At 49.1% G+C, this 19288-nt stretch overlaps 1 protein-coding gene across 1 annotated transcript in view; it reads left to right on the plus strand.

The window, feature by feature from the left end:
- The first annotated feature begins 6749 nt into the window (after window positions 1–6749).
- The window catches only part of CCP110 (centriolar coiled-coil protein 110), a 33751-nt gene continuing 21212 nt past the window's right edge, over window positions 6750–19288 (plus strand). Inside the window, exons 1-3 of the mRNA XM_069734151.1 lie at window positions 6750–6955; window positions 9299–9451; window positions 16207–16335. Of these exons, the coding sequence (XP_069590252.1) occupies window positions 9314–9451; window positions 16207–16335 (267 nt within the window). The 5' untranslated portion in view covers window positions 6750–6955; window positions 9299–9313. The remainder of the gene's footprint in view (window positions 6956–9298; window positions 9452–16206; window positions 16336–19288) is intronic.

The following is a 19288-nucleotide window of genomic DNA, read 5'->3' on the forward strand; positions in this document are numbered from 1 at the left end:
GGGATATATATATATATATACAGTGCACTATGTACATACAGGACTAATGATAGGGGTCAGCGGGGTGGGATATATATATATATATATATATATATATACAGTGCACTATGTACATACAGGACTAATGATAGGGGTCAGCAGGGTAGGATATATATATACAGTGCACTATGTACATACAGGACTAATGACAGGGGTCAGCGGGGTGGGATATATATATATATATACAGTGCACTATGTACATACAGGACTAATGATAGGGGTCAGCAGGGTGGGATATATATATATATATATATACATACTAGCTATTGAACCCATTCTACGCCCGGGCGGCGAGCATTCATATTGGTATATGGTCTCCATCCTGTCATGTGCTGCTCCATCCTGCGTCCACATCCTGTCATGTGCTGCTCTATCCTGCGCCCCCGTTCTGTCATGTGCTGCTCCATCCTGCTCCCCCATCCTGTCATGTGCTGCTCCATCCTGCTCCCCCATCCTGTCATGTGCTGCTCCATCCTGCTCCCCCATCCTGTCATGTGCTGCTCCATCCTGCGTCCCCATCCTGTCATGTGCTGCTCCATCCTGCGCCCCCATCCTGTCATGAGCTGCTCCATCCTGCATCCCCATCCTGTCATGTGCTGCTCCATCCTGCATCCCCATCCTGTCATGTGCTGCTCCATCCTGCACCCCCGTTCTGTCATGTGCTGCTCCCATCCTGCGCCCCCGTTCTGTCATGTGCTGCTCCCATCCTGTCATGTGCTGCTCCCATCCTGCGCCCCCGTTCTGTCATGTGCTGCTCCCATCCTGGGCCCCCGTTCTGTCATGTGCTGCTCCCATCCTGGGCCCCCATTCTGTCATGTGCTGCTGCCATCCTGCACCCCCGTTCTGTCATGTGCTGCTCCCATCCTGCGCCCCCATTCTGTCATGTGCTGCTCCATCCTACGTCCCCATCCTGTCATGTGTTGCTCCCATCCTGTCATGTGCTGCTCCCATCCTGCGCCCCCGTTCTGTCATGTGCTGCTCCCATCCTGCGCCCCCGTTCTGTCATGTGCTGCTCCCATCCTGCGCCCCCGTTCTGTCATGTGCTGCTCCCATCCTGCGCCTCCATTCTGTCATGTGCTGCTCCCATCCTGCGCCCCCGTTCTGTCATGTGCTGCTCCCATCCTGCGGCACCGTTATTTAATTTGCTGCTCCCATCCATATGCCCCATACGCTGCTCCATAGTATATGCCCCGTATCAGGTGACGTAAGTAACAAATAGCTGTGGCATGAAGTGCCACAGCCTCATGCCACAGCAATTTGTTACTTGCGCCACCTGATTCCTTTCCGCAGCCATTTTCTTGGTCCTCCTGCTGGCGGAATCGCTTCCGGCGCCATTTTCTTGAAGACACACTGCAGTGTGTCTTAAAGAAAATGGCGCCGGAAAGCGCGGACTGCGCAGGCGCCGATTCCGGCAGCAGGACCAAGAAAATGGCGGCGGAAAGGAATCAGGTGGCGTTAATAAATTGCTGTGGCATGAAGTGTCACAGCTTCATGCCACAGCAATTTGTTACTTACGCCATTCCTTTCCGCCCATTTTCTTCGTCCTCCTGCTGCCGGAATCGGCGCCTGCGCAGTCCGCGCTATTTTCTTGAAGACACACCTGCAGTGTATCTTCAAGAAAATGGCGCCGGCAGTGTGTCATCAAGAAAATGGCGCCGGAAAGCGCGGACTGCGCAGGCACCGATTCCGGCAGCAGGAATCGGCGCCTGCGCAGTACACGCTTTCCGGCGCCATTTTCTTGAAGACACACTCCGGCTCCTCTGCCTGTGACTGGTCAGTCAGAGGGCGGCGTCGGCGCACATTAAGCGTGTCATCGCGCCCTCTGAACTGTCACAGCATAGGACCCGGGAGACGGAGCCGCACGCAGCGCTGGAACGGGGAAAGGTGAATATACTTACCCTCCTGGCGGTCCCTGACTCTCCGGTGGAGATCGCGGAATGCGTTCAGTGCTTACGCATACCGCGATCTCCTGGGAGCTTCACTCTGTGAGGCCCAGACTGCGCCGGCGCAGTCTATAAAGGCTTCGGACAGAGTGACGCTCCCAGCGTTATAGATACAGTGCACTATGTACATACAGGACTAATGATAGGGGTCAGCGGGGTGGGATATATATATATACTGCACTGTGTACACAGCTACAGGGGTCAGCAGGGTGGGATCTACTATAGAATGGTCTAGGGGTCACTTCGGTCTGTCTGTCCTTCTTTCTGTCATGGATATTCAGTCGCTGATTGGTCTCGCCAGCTGCCTGTCATGGCTGCCGCGACCAATCAGCAACGGCCACAGTCCGATTAGTCCCTCCCTACTCCCCTGCCGTCAGCACCCTGTGCCCGCTCCATACTCACCGCAGTCACCGCTTCCAGCGGTAACAGACCGCGTTATGCCGCGGTAACTCACTCCGTTACCACCGCTATTAACCCTGTGTGTCCCCAACTTTTTACTATTGATGTTGCCTATGCGGCATCGCTGCATCTGTTGCACCACAGACTGTCCAGGAGTTGGCGGATGCTTTAGCCCGGTCTGGGAGGATCCCTCAGGAGACCACCCGCCGCCTCATCAGGAGCATGCCCACTGCTGTTGTGTTGATAACAGTATAAATGTTGATAAATGTCGTTCACAGACTGCAGTGTTAAAATAAATTGAGAAAGCAAACAACCCCTTAGGCTACGGGATAGCTTTCCGGTCGCTGGGTCCAACTGCTGGGACCCACACTAAGGGATCACACTCATCTACGCAGCATGAACCGTCAGAATACAATAGAAGAGATACAGATAGAATTTAAAAAATGGTGCGGGGTTCCCCTTATTATTAACCAGCTGAGGGAAAGCTGACAGATGTTTATAGTCTGGGAATGGGGCACTAAACATGGAGCCTCCCAGGCTATTAATATCAGCTCACAGCTGTAGATTTAGCCTTTACTACTTATTAACAAGGTGAGACCCCTATAATTAATAACCATCCAAGTCTGGGCTGACCGCTGCGGGCGGATATTAACCCCTTAACTGCCGATATGCCTTTTAGCAGAGGCAGTTAGTTAGTAATAAGTACCCTTATTCCTCAGCACCGCTTTTTAATGGCGTTGATAAATAATGTTATAGCGCCCCCCCCCCAGCGTTGGAAAATCTCTGGGGTCTCGGTTACTGGGGGTAGCGGAGACCCCGGAAAGCAGTCTGTCCTGTCTCGCCCCTCCGTACTTCTCCTGCCTCGCTGTGGCCCCTCCTTACTCCTCTCTGTGGTCCTCCTGCCTCGCTGTGGCCCCTCTGTACTCCTCATGTCTGTGGCCCTCCTGCCTCGCTGTGGCCCCTCTGTACTCCTCCTCTCTGTGGTCCTCCTGCCTCACTGTGGCCCCTCCATACTCCTCCTCTCTGTGGCCCCTCTGTACTCATGTCTGTGGCCCCCCTGTACTCATGTCTGTGGCCCTCCTGTACTCATGTCTGTGGCCCTCCTGTACTCATGTCTGTGGCCCTCCTGTACTCATGTCTGTGGCCCCTCTGTACTCATGTCTGTGGCCCCTCTGTACTCTTCATGTCTCTGTAGTTCTCCTGCCTCGCTGTGGCCCCTCCGTACTCCTCTCTGTGGTTCCTGCCTCGCTGTGGCCCCTCCATACTCCTCTCTGTGGTTCTCCTGCCTCGCTGTGGCCCCTCCGTACTCCTCTCTGTGGTTCTCCTGCCTCGCTGTGGCCCCTCCATACTCCTCTCTGTGGTTCTCCTGCCTCGCTGTGGCCCCTCCATACTCCTCTCTGTGGTTCTCCGGCCTCGCTGTGGCCCCTCCATACTCCTCTCTGTGGTTCTCCGGCCTCGCTGTGGCCCCTCCATACTCCTCTCTGTGGTTCTCCGGCCTCGCTGTGGCCCCTCCGTACTCCACTCTGTGGTTCTCCTGCCTCGCTGTGGCCCCTCTGTACTCCTCTCTGTGGCCCTCCTGCCTCGCTGTGGCCCCTCTGTACTCCTCCTCTCTGTGGCCCTCCTGCCTCGCTGTGGCCCCTCTGTACTCCTCCTCTCTGTGGTCCCTCTGTACTCCTCCTGTCTCTCTGTCCTCCTTCCTCGCTGTGGCCCCTCTGTACTCCTCCTCTCTGTGGTTCTCCTGCCTCGCTGTGGCCCCTCTGTACTCCTCTCTGTGGTTCTCCTGCCTCGCTGTGGCCCCTCTGTACTCCTCTCTGTGGTTCTCCTGCCTCGCTGTGGCCCCTCTGTACTCCTCTCTGTGGTTCTCCTGCCTCGCTGTGGCCCCTCTGTACTCCTCTCTGTGGTTCTCCTGCCTCGCTGTGGCCCCTCTGTACTCCTCTCTGTGGTTCTCCTGCCTCGCTGTGGCCCCTCTGTACTCCTCTCTGTGGTTCTCCTGCCTCGCTGTGGCCCCTCTGCACTCCTCTCTGTGGTTCTCCTGCCTCTCTGTGGCCCCTCTGCACTCCTCCTCTCTGTGGTTCTCCTGCCTCGCTGTGGCCCCTCTGTACTCCTCATGTCTGTGGCCCTCCTGCCTCGCTGTGGCCCCTCTGTACTCCTCTCTGTGGTCCTCCTGCCTCGCTGTGGCCCCTCTGTACTCCTCTCTGTGGTCCTCCTGCCTCACTGTGGCCCCTCCATACTCCTCCTCTCTGTGGCCCTCCTGTACTCATGTCTGTGGCCCTCCTGCCTCGCTGTGGCCCCTCTGTACTCTTCATGTCTCTGTAGTTCTCCTGCCTCGCTGTGGCCCCTCCGTACTCCTCTCTGTGGTTCTCCTGCCTCGCTGTGGCCCCTCCATACTCCTCTCTGTGGTTCTCCGGCCTCGCTGTGGCCCCTCCGTACTCCACTCTGTGGTTCTCCTGCCTCGCTGTGGCCCCTCTGCACTCCTCCTCTCTGTGGCCCTCCTGCCTCGCTGTGGCCCCTCTGTACTCCTCCTCTCTGTGGCCCTCCTGCCTCGCTGTGGCCCCTCTGTACTCCTCCTGTCTCTCTGTCCTCCTTCCTCGCTGTGGCCCCTCTGTACTCCTCCTCTCTGTGGTTCTCCTGCCTCGCTGTGGCCCCTCTGTACTCCTCTCTGTGGTTCTCCTGCCTCGCTGTGGCCCCTCTGTACTCCTCTCTGTGGTTCTCCTGCCTCTCTGTGGCCCCTCTGCACTCCTCCTCTCTGTGGTTCTCCTGCCTCGCTGTGGCCCCTCTGTACTCCTCATGTCTGTGGCCCTCCTGCCTCGCTGTGGCCCCTCTGTACTCCTCTCTGTGGTCCTCCTGCCTCGCTGTGGCCCCTCTGTACTCCTCTCTGTGGTCCTCCTGCCTCACTGTGGCCCCTCCATACTCCTCCTCTCTGTGGCCCTCCTGTACTCATGTCTGTGGCCCTCCTGCCTCGCTGTGGCCCCTCTGTACTCTTCATGTCTCTGTAGTTCTCCTGCCTCGCTGTGGCCCCTCCGTACTCCTCTCTGTGGTTCTCCTGCCTCGCTGTGGCCCCTCCATACTCCTCTCTGTGGTTCTCCGGCCTCGCTGTGGCCCCTCCGTACTCCACTCTGTGGTTCTCCTGCCTCGCTGTGGCCCCTCTGCACTCCTCCTCTCTGTGGCCCTCCTGCCTCGCTGTGGCCCCTCTGTACTCCTCCTCTCTGTGGCCCTCCTGCCTCGCTGTGGCCCCTCTGTACTCCTCCTGTCTCTCTGTCCTCCTTCCTCGCTGTGGCCCCTCTGTACTCCTCCTCTCTGTGGTTCTCCTGCCTCGCTGTGGCCCCTCTGTACTCCTCTCTGTGGTTCTCCTGCCTCGCTGTGGCCCCTCTGTACTCCTCTCTGTGGTTCTCCTGCCTCGCTGTGGCCCCTCTGTACTCCTCCTCTCTGTGGCCCTCCTGCCTCTCTGTGGTCCCTCTGTACTCCTCCTGTCTCTCTGTCCTCCTTCCTCGCTGTGGCCCCTCTGTACTCCTCCTCTCTGTGGTTCTCCTGCCTCGCTGTGGCCCCTCTGTACTCCTCTCTGTGGTTCTCCTGCCTCGCTGTGGCCCCTCTGTACTCCTCTCTGTGGTTCTCCTGCCTCGCTGTGGCCCCTCTGTACTCCTCTCTGTGGTTCTCCTGCCTCGCTGTTGCCCCTCTGTGGTTCTCCTGCCTCGCTGTGGCCCCTCTGTACTCCTCTCTGTGGTTCTCCTGCCTCGCTGTGGCCCCTCTGTACTCCTCTCTGTGGTTCTCCTGCCTCGCTGTGGCCCCTCTGTACTCCTCTCTGTGGTTCTCCTGCCTCGCTGTTGCCCCTCTGTACTCCTCTCTGTGGTTCTCCTGCCTCGCTGTGGCCCCTCTGCACTCCTCTCTGTGGTTCTCCTGCCTCTCTGTGGCCCCTCTGCACTCCTCCTCTCTGTGGTTCTCCTGCCTCTCTGTGGCCCCTCTGCACTCCTCCTCTCTGTGGTTCTCCTGCCTCGCTGTGGCCCCTCTGTACTCCTCTCTGTGGTTCTCCTGCCTCGCTGTGGCCCCTCTGCACTCCTCCTCTCTGTGGTTCTCCTGCCTCTCTGTGGCCCCTCTGCACTCCTCCTCTCTGTGGTTCTCCTGCCTCTCTGTGGCCCCTCTGCACTCCTCCTCTCTGTGGTTCTCCTCCTCGCTGTGGCCCCTCTGTACTCCTCCTGTCTCTTGACTCTCCTCGTGCTCCTCTACTGTGAACTTTAACCTGCCCGCTATCAGTGACACGTGACGAGACTGAACTGCAGCAAGAAACAAGCCCCTCCCGTCCGGAAGTCTGTCTGAGGAAGTGGGCGGTGCTAAGAAATGGCCGTTATTTTCGCCCTGTTGCTCCGCCCCCTTATTGGGCGGGGTAGGGAGGAGCCAGCGGCGGCCGTTGCCAGGTGAAGTTGTTGCCGCCAGTGCCGTGAAATATGGCGGCGGCGAGGAGGGGGCGGGGCTGAGCTGTCATCTGTGCGGGGCTTTGTTATTATATTAACGGCCGGGCGGACGCCGCTGAGGAGCGGAGTGTGCGGTGATGTGTGCGTGACAGACGGCCGGCCGGTGAGGTGAGTGTGCTGCCGGGCTGTGGCCGGGGACGAGGTGCCGAGCCGTGCTGCCATTGATAGGAGCATTGTGGCCGTAGTGAGGGGAATCGGTCCCACTGTCTCCTGTGGTGCGGGCGGCCCTGTACTGGTAGTGCTGGAGGATGGCAGGCCCCATACCTACCAGTGTCTCATGTCAGTGAGATCTTATATGCTGATGTGTTTCCATCCCTGACCTATAGATCTGTGACTTTCCTCCCCAATGTCAGGCTCTGCTAGGAAGACCCTCAATGGGGAGGATTAAAAAAAAAGTCTGGACGTTATTTATTATTTTGCATATGTTTTCAACAGTCTCTGCGCTCCCACTCATGTAATGCTGTGTACAATCTGCCTATAGTGCAGGGAATATCCCGAGACCCCAGATCTCGGACCCCTGAGTATTTCTTAAAGGGGTATTCCAGCTCTGCTGCCGTCCACAACAGGAGACGAGCGAGGCCAGTAACTATGGTACGTTGTCCCCCTCTTCATAGATGGATCGTGCTGGTAAACAAGCAGTTTTGCAAATTAACGCTAATTAAAATTTCAGCCGTTCTTCAGATATTAACACTTTTTTTGTTAGTTTTATAACTTATTGCCTAGGAGACCGACCACTGCTGCTGCCCAGCTGGTAAGCACTAGCCAGGATTAGGAGGTAACAGCGTTCTCCTGCGACTCCATAGTCCTCTTATAAGAACTGCCCATAGTGATCTGCTGACTAGCAGCAGCGGTCGGTCTCCATGGTAATGACTGGTGGAGTGTTAATATCAGTGCTCGGTGCTTTGTGCTCTGATTGTCTTGCATGAGAGAGTCACAACACAGGTGCGGAGGAGACGGAGAAAGTAATTTCTCCATCTCCTCCATGGCCTGCCTCGGCGTATATTCGACTGCACTGGAATGACATCCGAGTGCAGTCCGATGTTTCACCCAAACCCATAGACTTGTAAGGTTGTGAGTGAGCAGGGTCTCGCTGCCAATCTCCGCACGTTGCAGTAGTTTTCTCATGCTGCATCGGCATGAGAAAATAATAGTTGATTTGCTCTGCTCTGTAGTATAACACTGGTCCGGGGGCCATCCGATAAAGCAGGGGTCCCCAACTCCAGGCCTCGAGGGCCGCCAACAGTGCAGGTTTTCAGGATCTCTTTAGTATTGCATCGGTGGTAATGTGATCATCTGCACAGGTGATGATTCCAACCCCTGTGCAATACTAAGGAAACCCTGAAAACCTGCACTGTTGGCCCTCGAGGCCTGGAGTTGGGGACCACTGCGATAAAGCATTGAATAGCACTCGGACGCGTTATACGCTCGTGTGAGTGAGGCCTGAACGTTGGACTGCACTCAGATGTCATCCGAATGTGATCCGATTGTTTTTTTTTTTTTCCCCACAGACATAAATGGTCAACCGCGGATCCGATTATTGGATGCAACTCGTGCATTCTGCGATTGATTGATTTATTTATTTATATTCTCGGACTGACTTGGAGGAAAAAATTGGACGTGTGTCCGACCCTATAGAATAACACGGGGACTGTCCGTCAAATTGGCGCTCGACAAATTTTAATGATCGTCTGCACGAGTCCTTTTAAAGAGAATTCTTGTTCCATAGCTCAGTATGATGGCACAAACCATGACTGACCCCATTTTATCAATATGATATGGGGGGGGGGGCACTGTGGTGTTCATATCATCTGCTACACACACTTTTTTTTTTTACACTTTCCTATGATGGCCCATAAAACTGGCAATGACCACACAATGTGAACTGAGCCGCTGCTGTCACCTCCCCCTGATCTGTAGGGTACAGAGGGTTCCTGAGCCCGCTCCCCCCAGACGCACGGTACTATTCAGCCTTGGTAATATGCTGTAACCGTATTTACTGCTCTCAGGACCTGGCCCGACACACCCAAAGGCTTACTACTATAGCAGAAGGGGCCGCCGGCCTGAACCCCACGTCACCCAGGCCTCGCTCCTATTTCTGGAAACTGAAATAAACCACAACACTCTGTCCTGATTCTGGCTGATACATTGTTGCTGTTGTGACCTAACATTGTTATCTTTGTGTTTCTAGCCTTTGCTGTGTAATCCATGAGATCCGGGCTGCGTATCCTCCGCACTGTCCCCTCTCATTATCTGCCATTGTGTCAGTACCTGCTCAGTGTTTGTCTCTGGGGTATTTGGATCCCGTAGTCAGTAGGGACGCGCTCAGCGTACACAAGGCCTGTGAATACAATGATAAAAATAAACCGGAGTCTGAGCGATGGCTGCAGGCGATCGTGTGTGATGCACAGCCCTGCTTACGATCAGATGGTAACATGATGCCCTTTCTACCAGTCTTGTTACAGAGCGATGGAGCCGTATGAAGAGTTTTGCAAGAAGCAGCTTGCCAGGTTACAAGGGCAGGCGGTGAGCAGCGAGCCGGCGTCTGCCGCTCCGCAGCAGGTGTCGCTCATTCAGTTTCATGGCGTCGCCGTCCTCTCTCCATTGGTGAGTAATTGTTTTCTGTGCTCATTAATTATTCATGAAAGATAATTGGGATCGTCCTGATTGTGATTTCATCGTAATGCCTCACCTTGTGGATTTAGGGCTCGGTTGTTTTTACATCTTTGATCCAGATTTGTTCTCATGCAAATTGCAGTCAAAGTATCTGACCGTGCGTCAGCAAAACGGAATCGTGTGATGTCAGGAACGTGGACTTGTAGCTTGTGGGGTTTTATATTGTAGCGACAGATACAGGTTGACTTGTATGATGGATTTAGATTAAATCCTAATTCGATTAATAGTTGATAGTTATCGCGTTGATCCTTTAAAATGTGAGTCCTGATCACCTGCGGCTCAACGGGGGACCTGGAACCTGTGAACTCATTTATCACATATACTCTCTATGTCTTTGCAAGATGCCCTGCAGTTGCTTAGATCATAAAAATTATTCCGGTAAAATCTGACCTGTTTAAAGGGGTTGTCTAGGTTTAAGAACTGTGTGTGACAGCGTGCAGAGCGCATGCTATTTTGCCTCCCCGGTACTGTATGTATTCGATTTGAGGTCAAGTGCCGTCTACACACGTTCAGCCTGATGAGACTAGTCTGCATGTGACCGCATACATGTGGTCATGCGACCGCGCTCTCTTGCCGGAAATCGAAACGTGGGACGCGCACTATCAAGATTCAGAGGTTTGCAGTCACGTTGAGCGTCTACAGATTTTTATTTTCAAACCTGGAAAACCCCTTTTAATATTGACCAATGCTCACCCGTTGGATGTCAGCAGGGCCCTGAAGCCTAATCACTGATAGGATGGGTCCAAATCCACCAAATTCAATGAGATTATGCCCAAAAAAATGTCTGTGGCTCAAGCTGGACAATTCCTAGTAGCAATATAGCCAGTGCGTCTAGATACGTGGTGTCCGACCTTTTTATATTGTTTTCTATCACCACCTGAAAGTTCTCATTTTTATGCCACCTTAAAAAAAAAAAAAAAAAAAGCCACTTGACTCCTGAAGTCGATTATTGGCTAGTAAAGTCTACAATATTTCCAGCATCTGTGGCCAATAAGCACATAGGGCGTGTACCATCTGAATGCCCCACTTAGGCTTTATTATGTAAAGAGTGGGGGAACACGCTGACTTATCTGTCTATGGATCACCCAATTCTTATCCAACATTTTCTGTCATGGCAAAATTGTGACCAGTCCCTCCAAAAACAGCAGGTTTCTCCGACCCTTATGTGGGCCTTAATGCTTTTTCACCTTTGATCCTTTATACCCGGCCCTTTATCTTCGGGCCTTTATCCACAGCAGCTCATTATAGACATTGAGAGCCGTAATTAAACTGACTCTCCCTTCTCAGGATTATGTTGTTACTTTGTCAAGAGCTTGTCTTCTCTAATTTCTGGTAGGTGAGAAGGTACATTCTCTCATTCCTGGAAGGGGAGAACGAACATTGAAGTATTTCTTGAAGAATTCTAATAATGTTTTGTCACTGTTCTCCGTTGTACAGCCTACATGTGGACGGTATAAAGGCCAGGAATCGTCTGTCGGGTCATCACATGCAGGGCACTATCTTATTATACCCAGGGCGTACTTACTTGTGGATAATATGAGTCCTCTGGAATGAGGGGCCTTTTTAATAGGTGGTAAAAGCCTAGATCTGATCATTTCGATGAGCAGATTTTCTCTCCTTTTTTTATATACCATATTTGTCAGCATAAGTCGAATTCCCAACAGGGGTCATTTATGCCAGATTGGATCTTCTCTGGGGTGAGCAGAGATTTTTTGACAATACCCATCAGTAAACTTCGGCAGCCCCTCTGACAACCTCTCGCCTGCACGGCCCCTGGCTTTACCTTGCCCCAGCACCTAATAACTGTTAACCCCAGGTAAGCTGGATGTCACTTTGATTGTTATATGGTATATTTTTACCTGTCTGCTCCTGTCGGAGCCTGAAAAACAAGCTTTTACCTGCCATGTGTTGACCTTTTTCCTTTCCTAATGTATACCGGGATTTACAATCATTGTTCGAAGATCTTTCTGGAATTCAGAATCGTTGTATAGTAATATTTACAGAGAACAGGCATTACTGAAAATTCAGGTTCACAGAGATGCGTTATTGTTCTCGTGGTAGACTCTCATTGGTACTAGATGGGGGCGAATCTGCAAAAATAACATCTTGTGACAATCGGCGTCATGGAGGCGGAGCACATCTTGGTGGAGTCGGAGCACATCTTGGTGAAGTCGGAAATTGAGGAGTCAGAGTCGGAGGTTTGGCTTACCAACTCCACAGCCCTGACACATGCATGGCCATGGTGGCTTCATGCCAACAAGTAACATGGACCATAGTTTCAAGATTGGAAGATGTTGCAGCGGTGGAGCCCCCAGTGGTCCTACACCCATCACCCACCCTGTGGATAGAAGGTCAATATTGGTAGCATGCCAACTTCTTCATGTACACTGATCTGTACCAGGGAGGCTTGGGTGCTCCTTACGGCATCCTAATAAGAAGCTATACATGAAATGTACCGTATATGTATGTGGACACTGATGGGGCTCCGAGGTATCTGCCCGTTCTGATGGATCAGATGAAATTCTATCATTGGAATCTGGTTCTAGAAGGAAGACTTGGCGAGGGGATTGTCCACTAACGGCCATTACAAGGAAAAAACAAAACTAGTCTTGCCTTCTGGGCTGGCGTTCGTTTTCCGCTCTCCAACATTGACATATACAATGACACGTGAACACCGATTGGGCATGCAGCCTTCACATTTATGTCTGAAAAGAAGAAACACTGTTTCTCCGCTATAATGGAAGCTGCAGCGATTAGCCGCAGCGGTCACATGAGACCAGTGGAGGACATAGGGCTGAGCACGGATCAAACACTACAAATTATGGAGCTGTTGGGGTTGTGGCCTCGAGACCTTCTAATAGCCGATTGGTAGGGGTGCTGACTGTCTGCCTGCACCTATCTGATAGCGATGACCTGTCCTAAGGATAGGATGGGCCACCAGTAGCATAATCCTGGACAACCCTTTAAAGGGATCCTGTCAGCAGGCTTTCGCCATGTAAACTGAGAGCAGCATGATGTATTGGCTTAGTTAAAATACTGATTCTACTGAAACAGGAACACAACCTAGTAAGTGACACATCACTGGAAACAGGGTCTCTGCCTCAACATCTTGCTGCCATGAAATTAAATAGCAAAAAGCTGCTGACAGCTTCCCCTTAATAGCAACAAAAGACCACAGATGAAGATACCGTACCCAAAACCTCCACCATGCTCACATCCCAAGTGGGGGAGCTACCCAGGGGGAGGTTTGATACCGTTAGTATAGATGGACACTCCTATCAATAGCAATAAAGAAGAAACCGTGGAGTTACAGTCCAAAACCAAGTTTTATTCAACAATAGTGGGCAACCATAGCCAGAACAGTATACAAAAATCCTAATTTAATTAAACACAACATATACCTGAAAAGGAGAGTAGAAGGTAGCAATAGATGGAAATACACACCACGTAGGTATTCCTGGCACCAATTGAGTATTAATAAAGTGCATAGTGCCATATAATAATTGGGAAAAGGATCAAATGGTATACTGGTACCCCCTGACGAAGCTGACGCGAAACGCGCGTTGGGGCCACCACGTGGGTTATCCTGGCCACCAAACTTTGGGTAAGGTTCATTAGTAACTTTGTATGGTGTCTTCCTTTTTTACTTCTTTTTGGCTCATGATGAATGACCGGATGTAGTGGTCACGTAGCCTGTGCGCAGGGCTACTCATATGTATACTTAGCCGTGAAGTATAGATTTATAGGGGTACCAGTATACCATTTGATCCTTTTCCCAATTATTATATGGCACTATGCACTTTATTAATACTCAATTGGTGCCAGGAATACCTACGTGGTGTGTATTTCCATCTATTGCTACCTTCTACTCTCCTTTTCAGGTATATGTTGTGTTTAATTAAATTAGGATTTTTGTATACTGTTCTGGCTATGGTTGCCCACTATTGTTGAATAAAACTTGGTTTTGGACTGTAACTCCACGGTTTCTTCTTTATTGCAGATTCCCCTTAATGACTACTGATTTATTGCTTAAATTGCATGTCATTTTTTTTCTATCCCTCCTGGCAGTAAATGGTGTGGGTGGGGTGTCTACTGTATATTTTTGTCTGACAGGTCTTTTGTCAAAAATATTGCTAAATTATCTAAAGTAAATGTAATGGTCTCACAGTATTTCCCACCTGCAATTAGGCTGTAACGTGTAATCGAGGTTTAGTGTGACCCTTCCACCCCCCGGTGAGATACACCATTAGTGTTCTAGGCAATTATGGGAACACTCGGAGATTGCACCTTTGTGTTGTAGAGGACGATTCGTTTTTCCCTTAAGCATACTGTGGCAAATAGGTTTTGCAAATGTAGTAGATTTGCCCTTGTGTTGGGGTGGGTCATGTCTGCAGGGCAGGGGTCAGTTTGCTGATCTCCTATTTTATGGGTGGTCCTAACACAATATTTGGTGGCGGCACTTTTTTTGTGAAAAAGGGGATGTTCTCCTGCCAGTATGGAAATATGGGGACCAAGTGGCACACAGTCTACACCAGTCCATGTAACGCGTCCTTTAAACAAGCGCCCATCAGATCAGCGTCTTACAGGGTTGATCACCGCTTGCTCTGAATGGTCTTCTGCATTGGAGATATTTCACAAGTGCAGAATTATAAGATTTTCAGGCTTACTTGTCACAATTCACTGGATATGGCTGACGTTCTGCACATGTCGGCTTCCTATATACTACACTGTAGAGTCATATGACACTGTCCTGGTGACAGTGAAGAGATGGGATAATTACACCTTTTGTGAGAACACGCATTTACTATCTGTTAGGTCCTGGCCCGGCCGTCCCTGGCAATAGTACACAAAGCGCCCTGCGTCAATGTAACGGCTGCTGGTTTTGCCTGCTCACCTTGTTCCCCGCTCTGGTAGTAAACTGTCTGTACTGCTGCCTGCCGCTAGATTACTCTATTGCTGGGAGAGCTACAGGATTTGTGATCTATAGGATGCTGCATATCCATAGAAAGGTAAGTGATCGGTAGGACGGGAATGTTCTCTGAAGGATTGTTCTAGTAAAAGCATTATAATAGAGATGTTTATTCCGAATATCATTTGGATTGGTACAGTGTTGGGATTATGGCAACACTTCTCCTTTCTTCACTTCTCTTTTTTTTTTTCTCTCTCTCTTCTCTTCTCTTCTTCCTTCCTCTCATCTTCCTTCTCTTTTTCTCTTCTTCCTTCCCTTCTCTTCTCTTCTCTTCCTTCTCTTCTTCCTTCTTCTCTTCTTCCTTCTTTCCTTCCTCTCTTCTTCCCTTCTTTTCCTCTTTTCTTTCTTGGTCTTTCACACTGCCATTACATATTCACTATGATTAAGATCCCTAAGTGTTTTCTTTCCTTTCCTTCCTTTCCTTTCTTTCCTTTCTTTCCTTTCTTTCTTTCCTTTCTTTCCTTTCTTTCCTTTCTTTCCTTTCTTTCCTTTCTTTTCTTTCCTTTCTTTCCTTTCTTTCCTTTCTTTCTTTCCTTTCTTTCTTTCCTTTCTTTCTTTCCTTTCTTTCTTTCCTTTCTTTCCTTTCTTTCTTTCCTTTCTTTCTTTCCTTTCTTTCTTTCCTTTCTTTCTTTCTTTCCTTTCTTTCTTTCCTTTCTTTCTTTCCTTTCTTTCTTTCTTTCCTTTCTTTCTTTCCTTTCTTTCCTTTCTTTCCTTTCTTGGACTTGGTATTCTTATTAAATCTCTATCTCCTAATTCTGTTTTGCCTGTGTAATAAATAAAAAAAAAAAAAAAAATATATATATATATATATATATATATATATATATATATATATATATATATATATATATATATATATATATATATATATATATATATATATATATATATATATATATATATAATATATATATATACAAAAAAACATATATAATATATTATGTTTTTTTTTTTTTTTTTTTTGTGGCCTCACGTGGAGACTGAGCAGGGGAGAATTGCATGCATGATGTCTGGCTTGTGATTGTCAAAGTCCACATAAAATAGGACCAAGCCTTATGTCACAGCAGAATACGTCAGAACAGTGTGGATATGATTAAAAAATCTTCTCATTAGGTTACCTAAAATCACAAACCGCTGATTGCATTTGATCATATCTTAATTCACACATCCGTTTTCTACTTACATATTTTATCTGTGCTTTCCACTTATAGAACACATTATAGACTGGCGCTGTTCACATTTCCCTGTTTTGTTATGTGATCCTGTGCCTGCAAAAAATAGTTATGGAGGACTGTTTGAGTGATTTTAATCATTAACTTGGATACAAAAAAAAAACCCAATAAATCCTACAAGTCTGTGGGCCTGTGTTAATCGCAGATGGTGTAATGGGCAGGAGAAGCTTTGCAAAACCTGGTAGAAATGGGCACACCGGCCAAACACTCTGAAAATCTGAACTCGGCACATTGATGGAAATTGGTTGTCATGTTTTTTTTCTTGCCACTGGCACGAGACTTGGTGTTTTCTGCCTATGACATTAGTGCAAAGGATGGCTAACATTCTGATATCCCTGGTGCCAGTAGTGCACAATGGTGCCCAACAATGAGGACATGCGGGGGTCTGAGGCATTGGTTTGGGAAATCCTGACTTGTGACCTAGAGCTATGATCCACTCTCTACTATAACATCCCAAATTACTCATGAAAACTTTTACTTTGCAGCTCACAGTGGAGAAAAGGCAAGAAATGCAGCAATATCGCCAGAAGGCCATAGAGCTGAATGAGAAGAAACTGAGCAACAAGAAGAAGTCCTTACTGAACCGAGTGCAGGAGATCCTGGACACCGTCCAGGTAACACATGGGACCTATATGATTTCCGTTCTGTCCAACCTGCCATAAATCATGTGATCTCCCACTAACGCGGTATCATCGCGCTTCACCGGCTGTACAGATAATCGCTGCTTGTGCGATGGAAATGAATTTAGCTTTGTGTATGGCCCGAGGCGATAATGCTAACCTCTCACCCTTGCGGTGATTTAGCGCTGAGTATATTTGTGATCTCAGTGGGGCGAGGGGGGATACGCTGCCGCTAGGATGTCGAGGTGTCTCGACAGTTCGGGCGACCACTAATGTTTTTGGACATATTCTTGATTGGCAGGGCGCTAATTAATAATTAAAGAATGTAAAGGATTTGATCTGTCAATTTACCAATGGATCGGACCTTGGAAGGTAAAACTAAAGTCATCTGCGACTGCTGTAGAAAGACGGGTGCGATCTCTGACTGTCCCGCCGGGGACAATGTGTCTTAGAAGACAGTCCAAAGGAGGTCCCAGCACGGGGGAGACCTGTCGGTCAAAGGGAGCAGGGACTTTTTAAAGTATCTTATATCTGACACGCTGCAGCATTTCAGAGTAAAGGTACCGTCATACTAGACGATATCGCTAGCGATCCGTGACGTTGCAGCGTCCTCGCTAGCGATATCGTCCAGTGTGACAGGCAGCAGCGATCAGGCCCTTGCTGTGATATCGCTGGTCGGGGAAGAAAGTCCAGAACTTTGTTTCGTCGCTGGATCTCCCGCTGACATAGCTGAATCGGCGTGTGTGACACCGATTCAGCGATGTCTTCGCTGGTAACCAGGGTAAACATCGGGTAACTAAGCGTAGGGCCGCGCTTAGTAACCCGATGTTTACCCTGGTTACCATCGTTAAAGTAAAAAAAAACAACCACTACATACTTACCTTCCGCTGTCTGTCCTCCAGCGCTGTGCTCTGCACTGGCTGTGAGCACAGCGGCCGGAAAGCAGAGCGGTGACGTCACCGCTCTGCTTTCCGGCTGCCCGGCGCTCACAGCCAGAGCAGAGAAGCAGAGCGCCGAGGACAGACAGCGGTAGGTAAGTATGTAGTGGTTGTTTTTTGTACTTTAACGATGGTAACCAGGGTAAACATCGGGTTCCTAAGCGTGGCCCTGCGCTTAGTAACCCGATGTTTACCCTGGTTACCGGCATCGTTGGTCGCTGGAGAGCTGTCTGTGTGACAGCTCTCCAGCGACGCTGCAGCGATCCAGATCGGTATCGCTGCAGCGTCGCTTAGTGTGACGGTACCTTAAGGCTATGTGCACACGTCAGGATTTCTTGCAGAAATTTCCTGAACAAAACCGGACATTTTCTGCAAGAAATCCGCATGCGTGTTTTTCGCGTTTTTGACGCGTTTTTTTGTTTGTTTTTTTTCCGGAGCTTCCCAATGCATTAAATAGCGGGAAAAACGCAAAAAATCTGCAAAATTAATGAACATGATGCGTTTTTTACCACGATGCGTTTTTTTTGCTGGAAAAAAAACGCATCGTGCACAAAAATTGCAGAATGCATTAAAAATGATGGGATGCATATGTATGCATTTTTAATGCGTTTTTATAGCGAAAAAACGCGAAAAATCCTGAACGTGTGCACACAGCCTAATGTCTACACTGCTGCAATAATGCCGCTAAGGTCTGATTCACGGTGCCCATGAATCGGCAGCAAGAATCCACTGTCGGGTTCCCTTTAAAAAGGTCAAAAAGTTGCTGGTCCCCTAGTATGTTTTTTTTTTTTTTTTAAATCATTACTGGGCAACCCCTGCTGCATCAATCAAGGACCCCACGTAAAAAAATAAAACATTCAATGCTCCTCTCCTGCAGCCATCAAACCACCTATTGTGACCCATCGGCCGCCACAATGTGATAATTTCATCGTGCCGTATCTGCTAATCAAACAATGCTCTGGTTGTTCCGGTAGGAGGAGGTTCTCTGGACTCAAGACCAATGGCCATGGGCTACCAATGTGGCCACTGTACCAGCATCCTGCAAATGCTTTTTTTTTTTTTTCCCATGGAATTGAAGCGGTAGTGTTCCTGTCTTACGTGAAGCAAGGCACAGTAGACTATTTTGGCTACTTTAATTGGTGTGATTTAACCTGTGGGATCGGTTATTTCCCAGTATGACTCTTAAGCGGCGCACATCTCCAGAGACAGAGATGTTTCTTAGGAAGTTTACTGCACAAGGACAAAAGTATAGCATAGATGGGCCATAAATGACTGAGCGATGCATGTTCCTCCACTGAGACCTTCATTGACCTCAAGATGGAGGCCCCATGGTACACCACTTGGAATTGAGAGTGTGCCATATATTTGGGGCTTTCTCCACTTTCTTGAATGCGAGTTGTGAAAATTGGCACTCATTGGACTGGAGCGGATTGTGTCCAGACAATACTGAAGATTTGTAACAACCAGTTGTCAATTTATTTATACAGTTCCAGGTAGAATAACAGAGGAACAACGCAGAGTTCTGGAATAATGCTCCAGAATTGTTACTGCTGGTAGTTGTGTCAGGAGACGTGACCAACGATGGGGGCTTCTAGTAGCTCAGGGATGTCAAACTCAAATGTACAGAGGGACAAAATGAAAAGCTTGGACAAAGTCGTGGGCCATCCCTTATCTTTATTAAAAATAAAAATAAGTCTACCGTTGAGAAAGTTTTTACTTATCATCAAATATTAACGATTAAACTTTTATATGGAAACAAATTTAGTTCGTGGAACAACCTCTTTAAGTACATTTTAATTAATAGATCTTTAGAATAAAATATTGGACTAATTTATGTTTTGTAAGAGCAGTAAAAAGCATATGGCCCAATTACTTTATTTAAATATGTAATAGCAAAGTATAAAAAACCTTGAATAATAGAGATAATAAAGTATGATGCCAATAAAAGTGCCCCCAAACACAGTAAGAAACCCCCACAGTGAATTCCTCCACATGCACGATATGATGAC

The sequence above is a fragment of the Ranitomeya imitator genome, chromosome 7 (assembly GCF_032444005.1).
Source record: "Ranitomeya imitator isolate aRanImi1 chromosome 7, aRanImi1.pri, whole genome shotgun sequence".
NCBI lineage: Eukaryota > Metazoa > Chordata > Amphibia > Anura > Dendrobatidae > Ranitomeya > Ranitomeya imitator.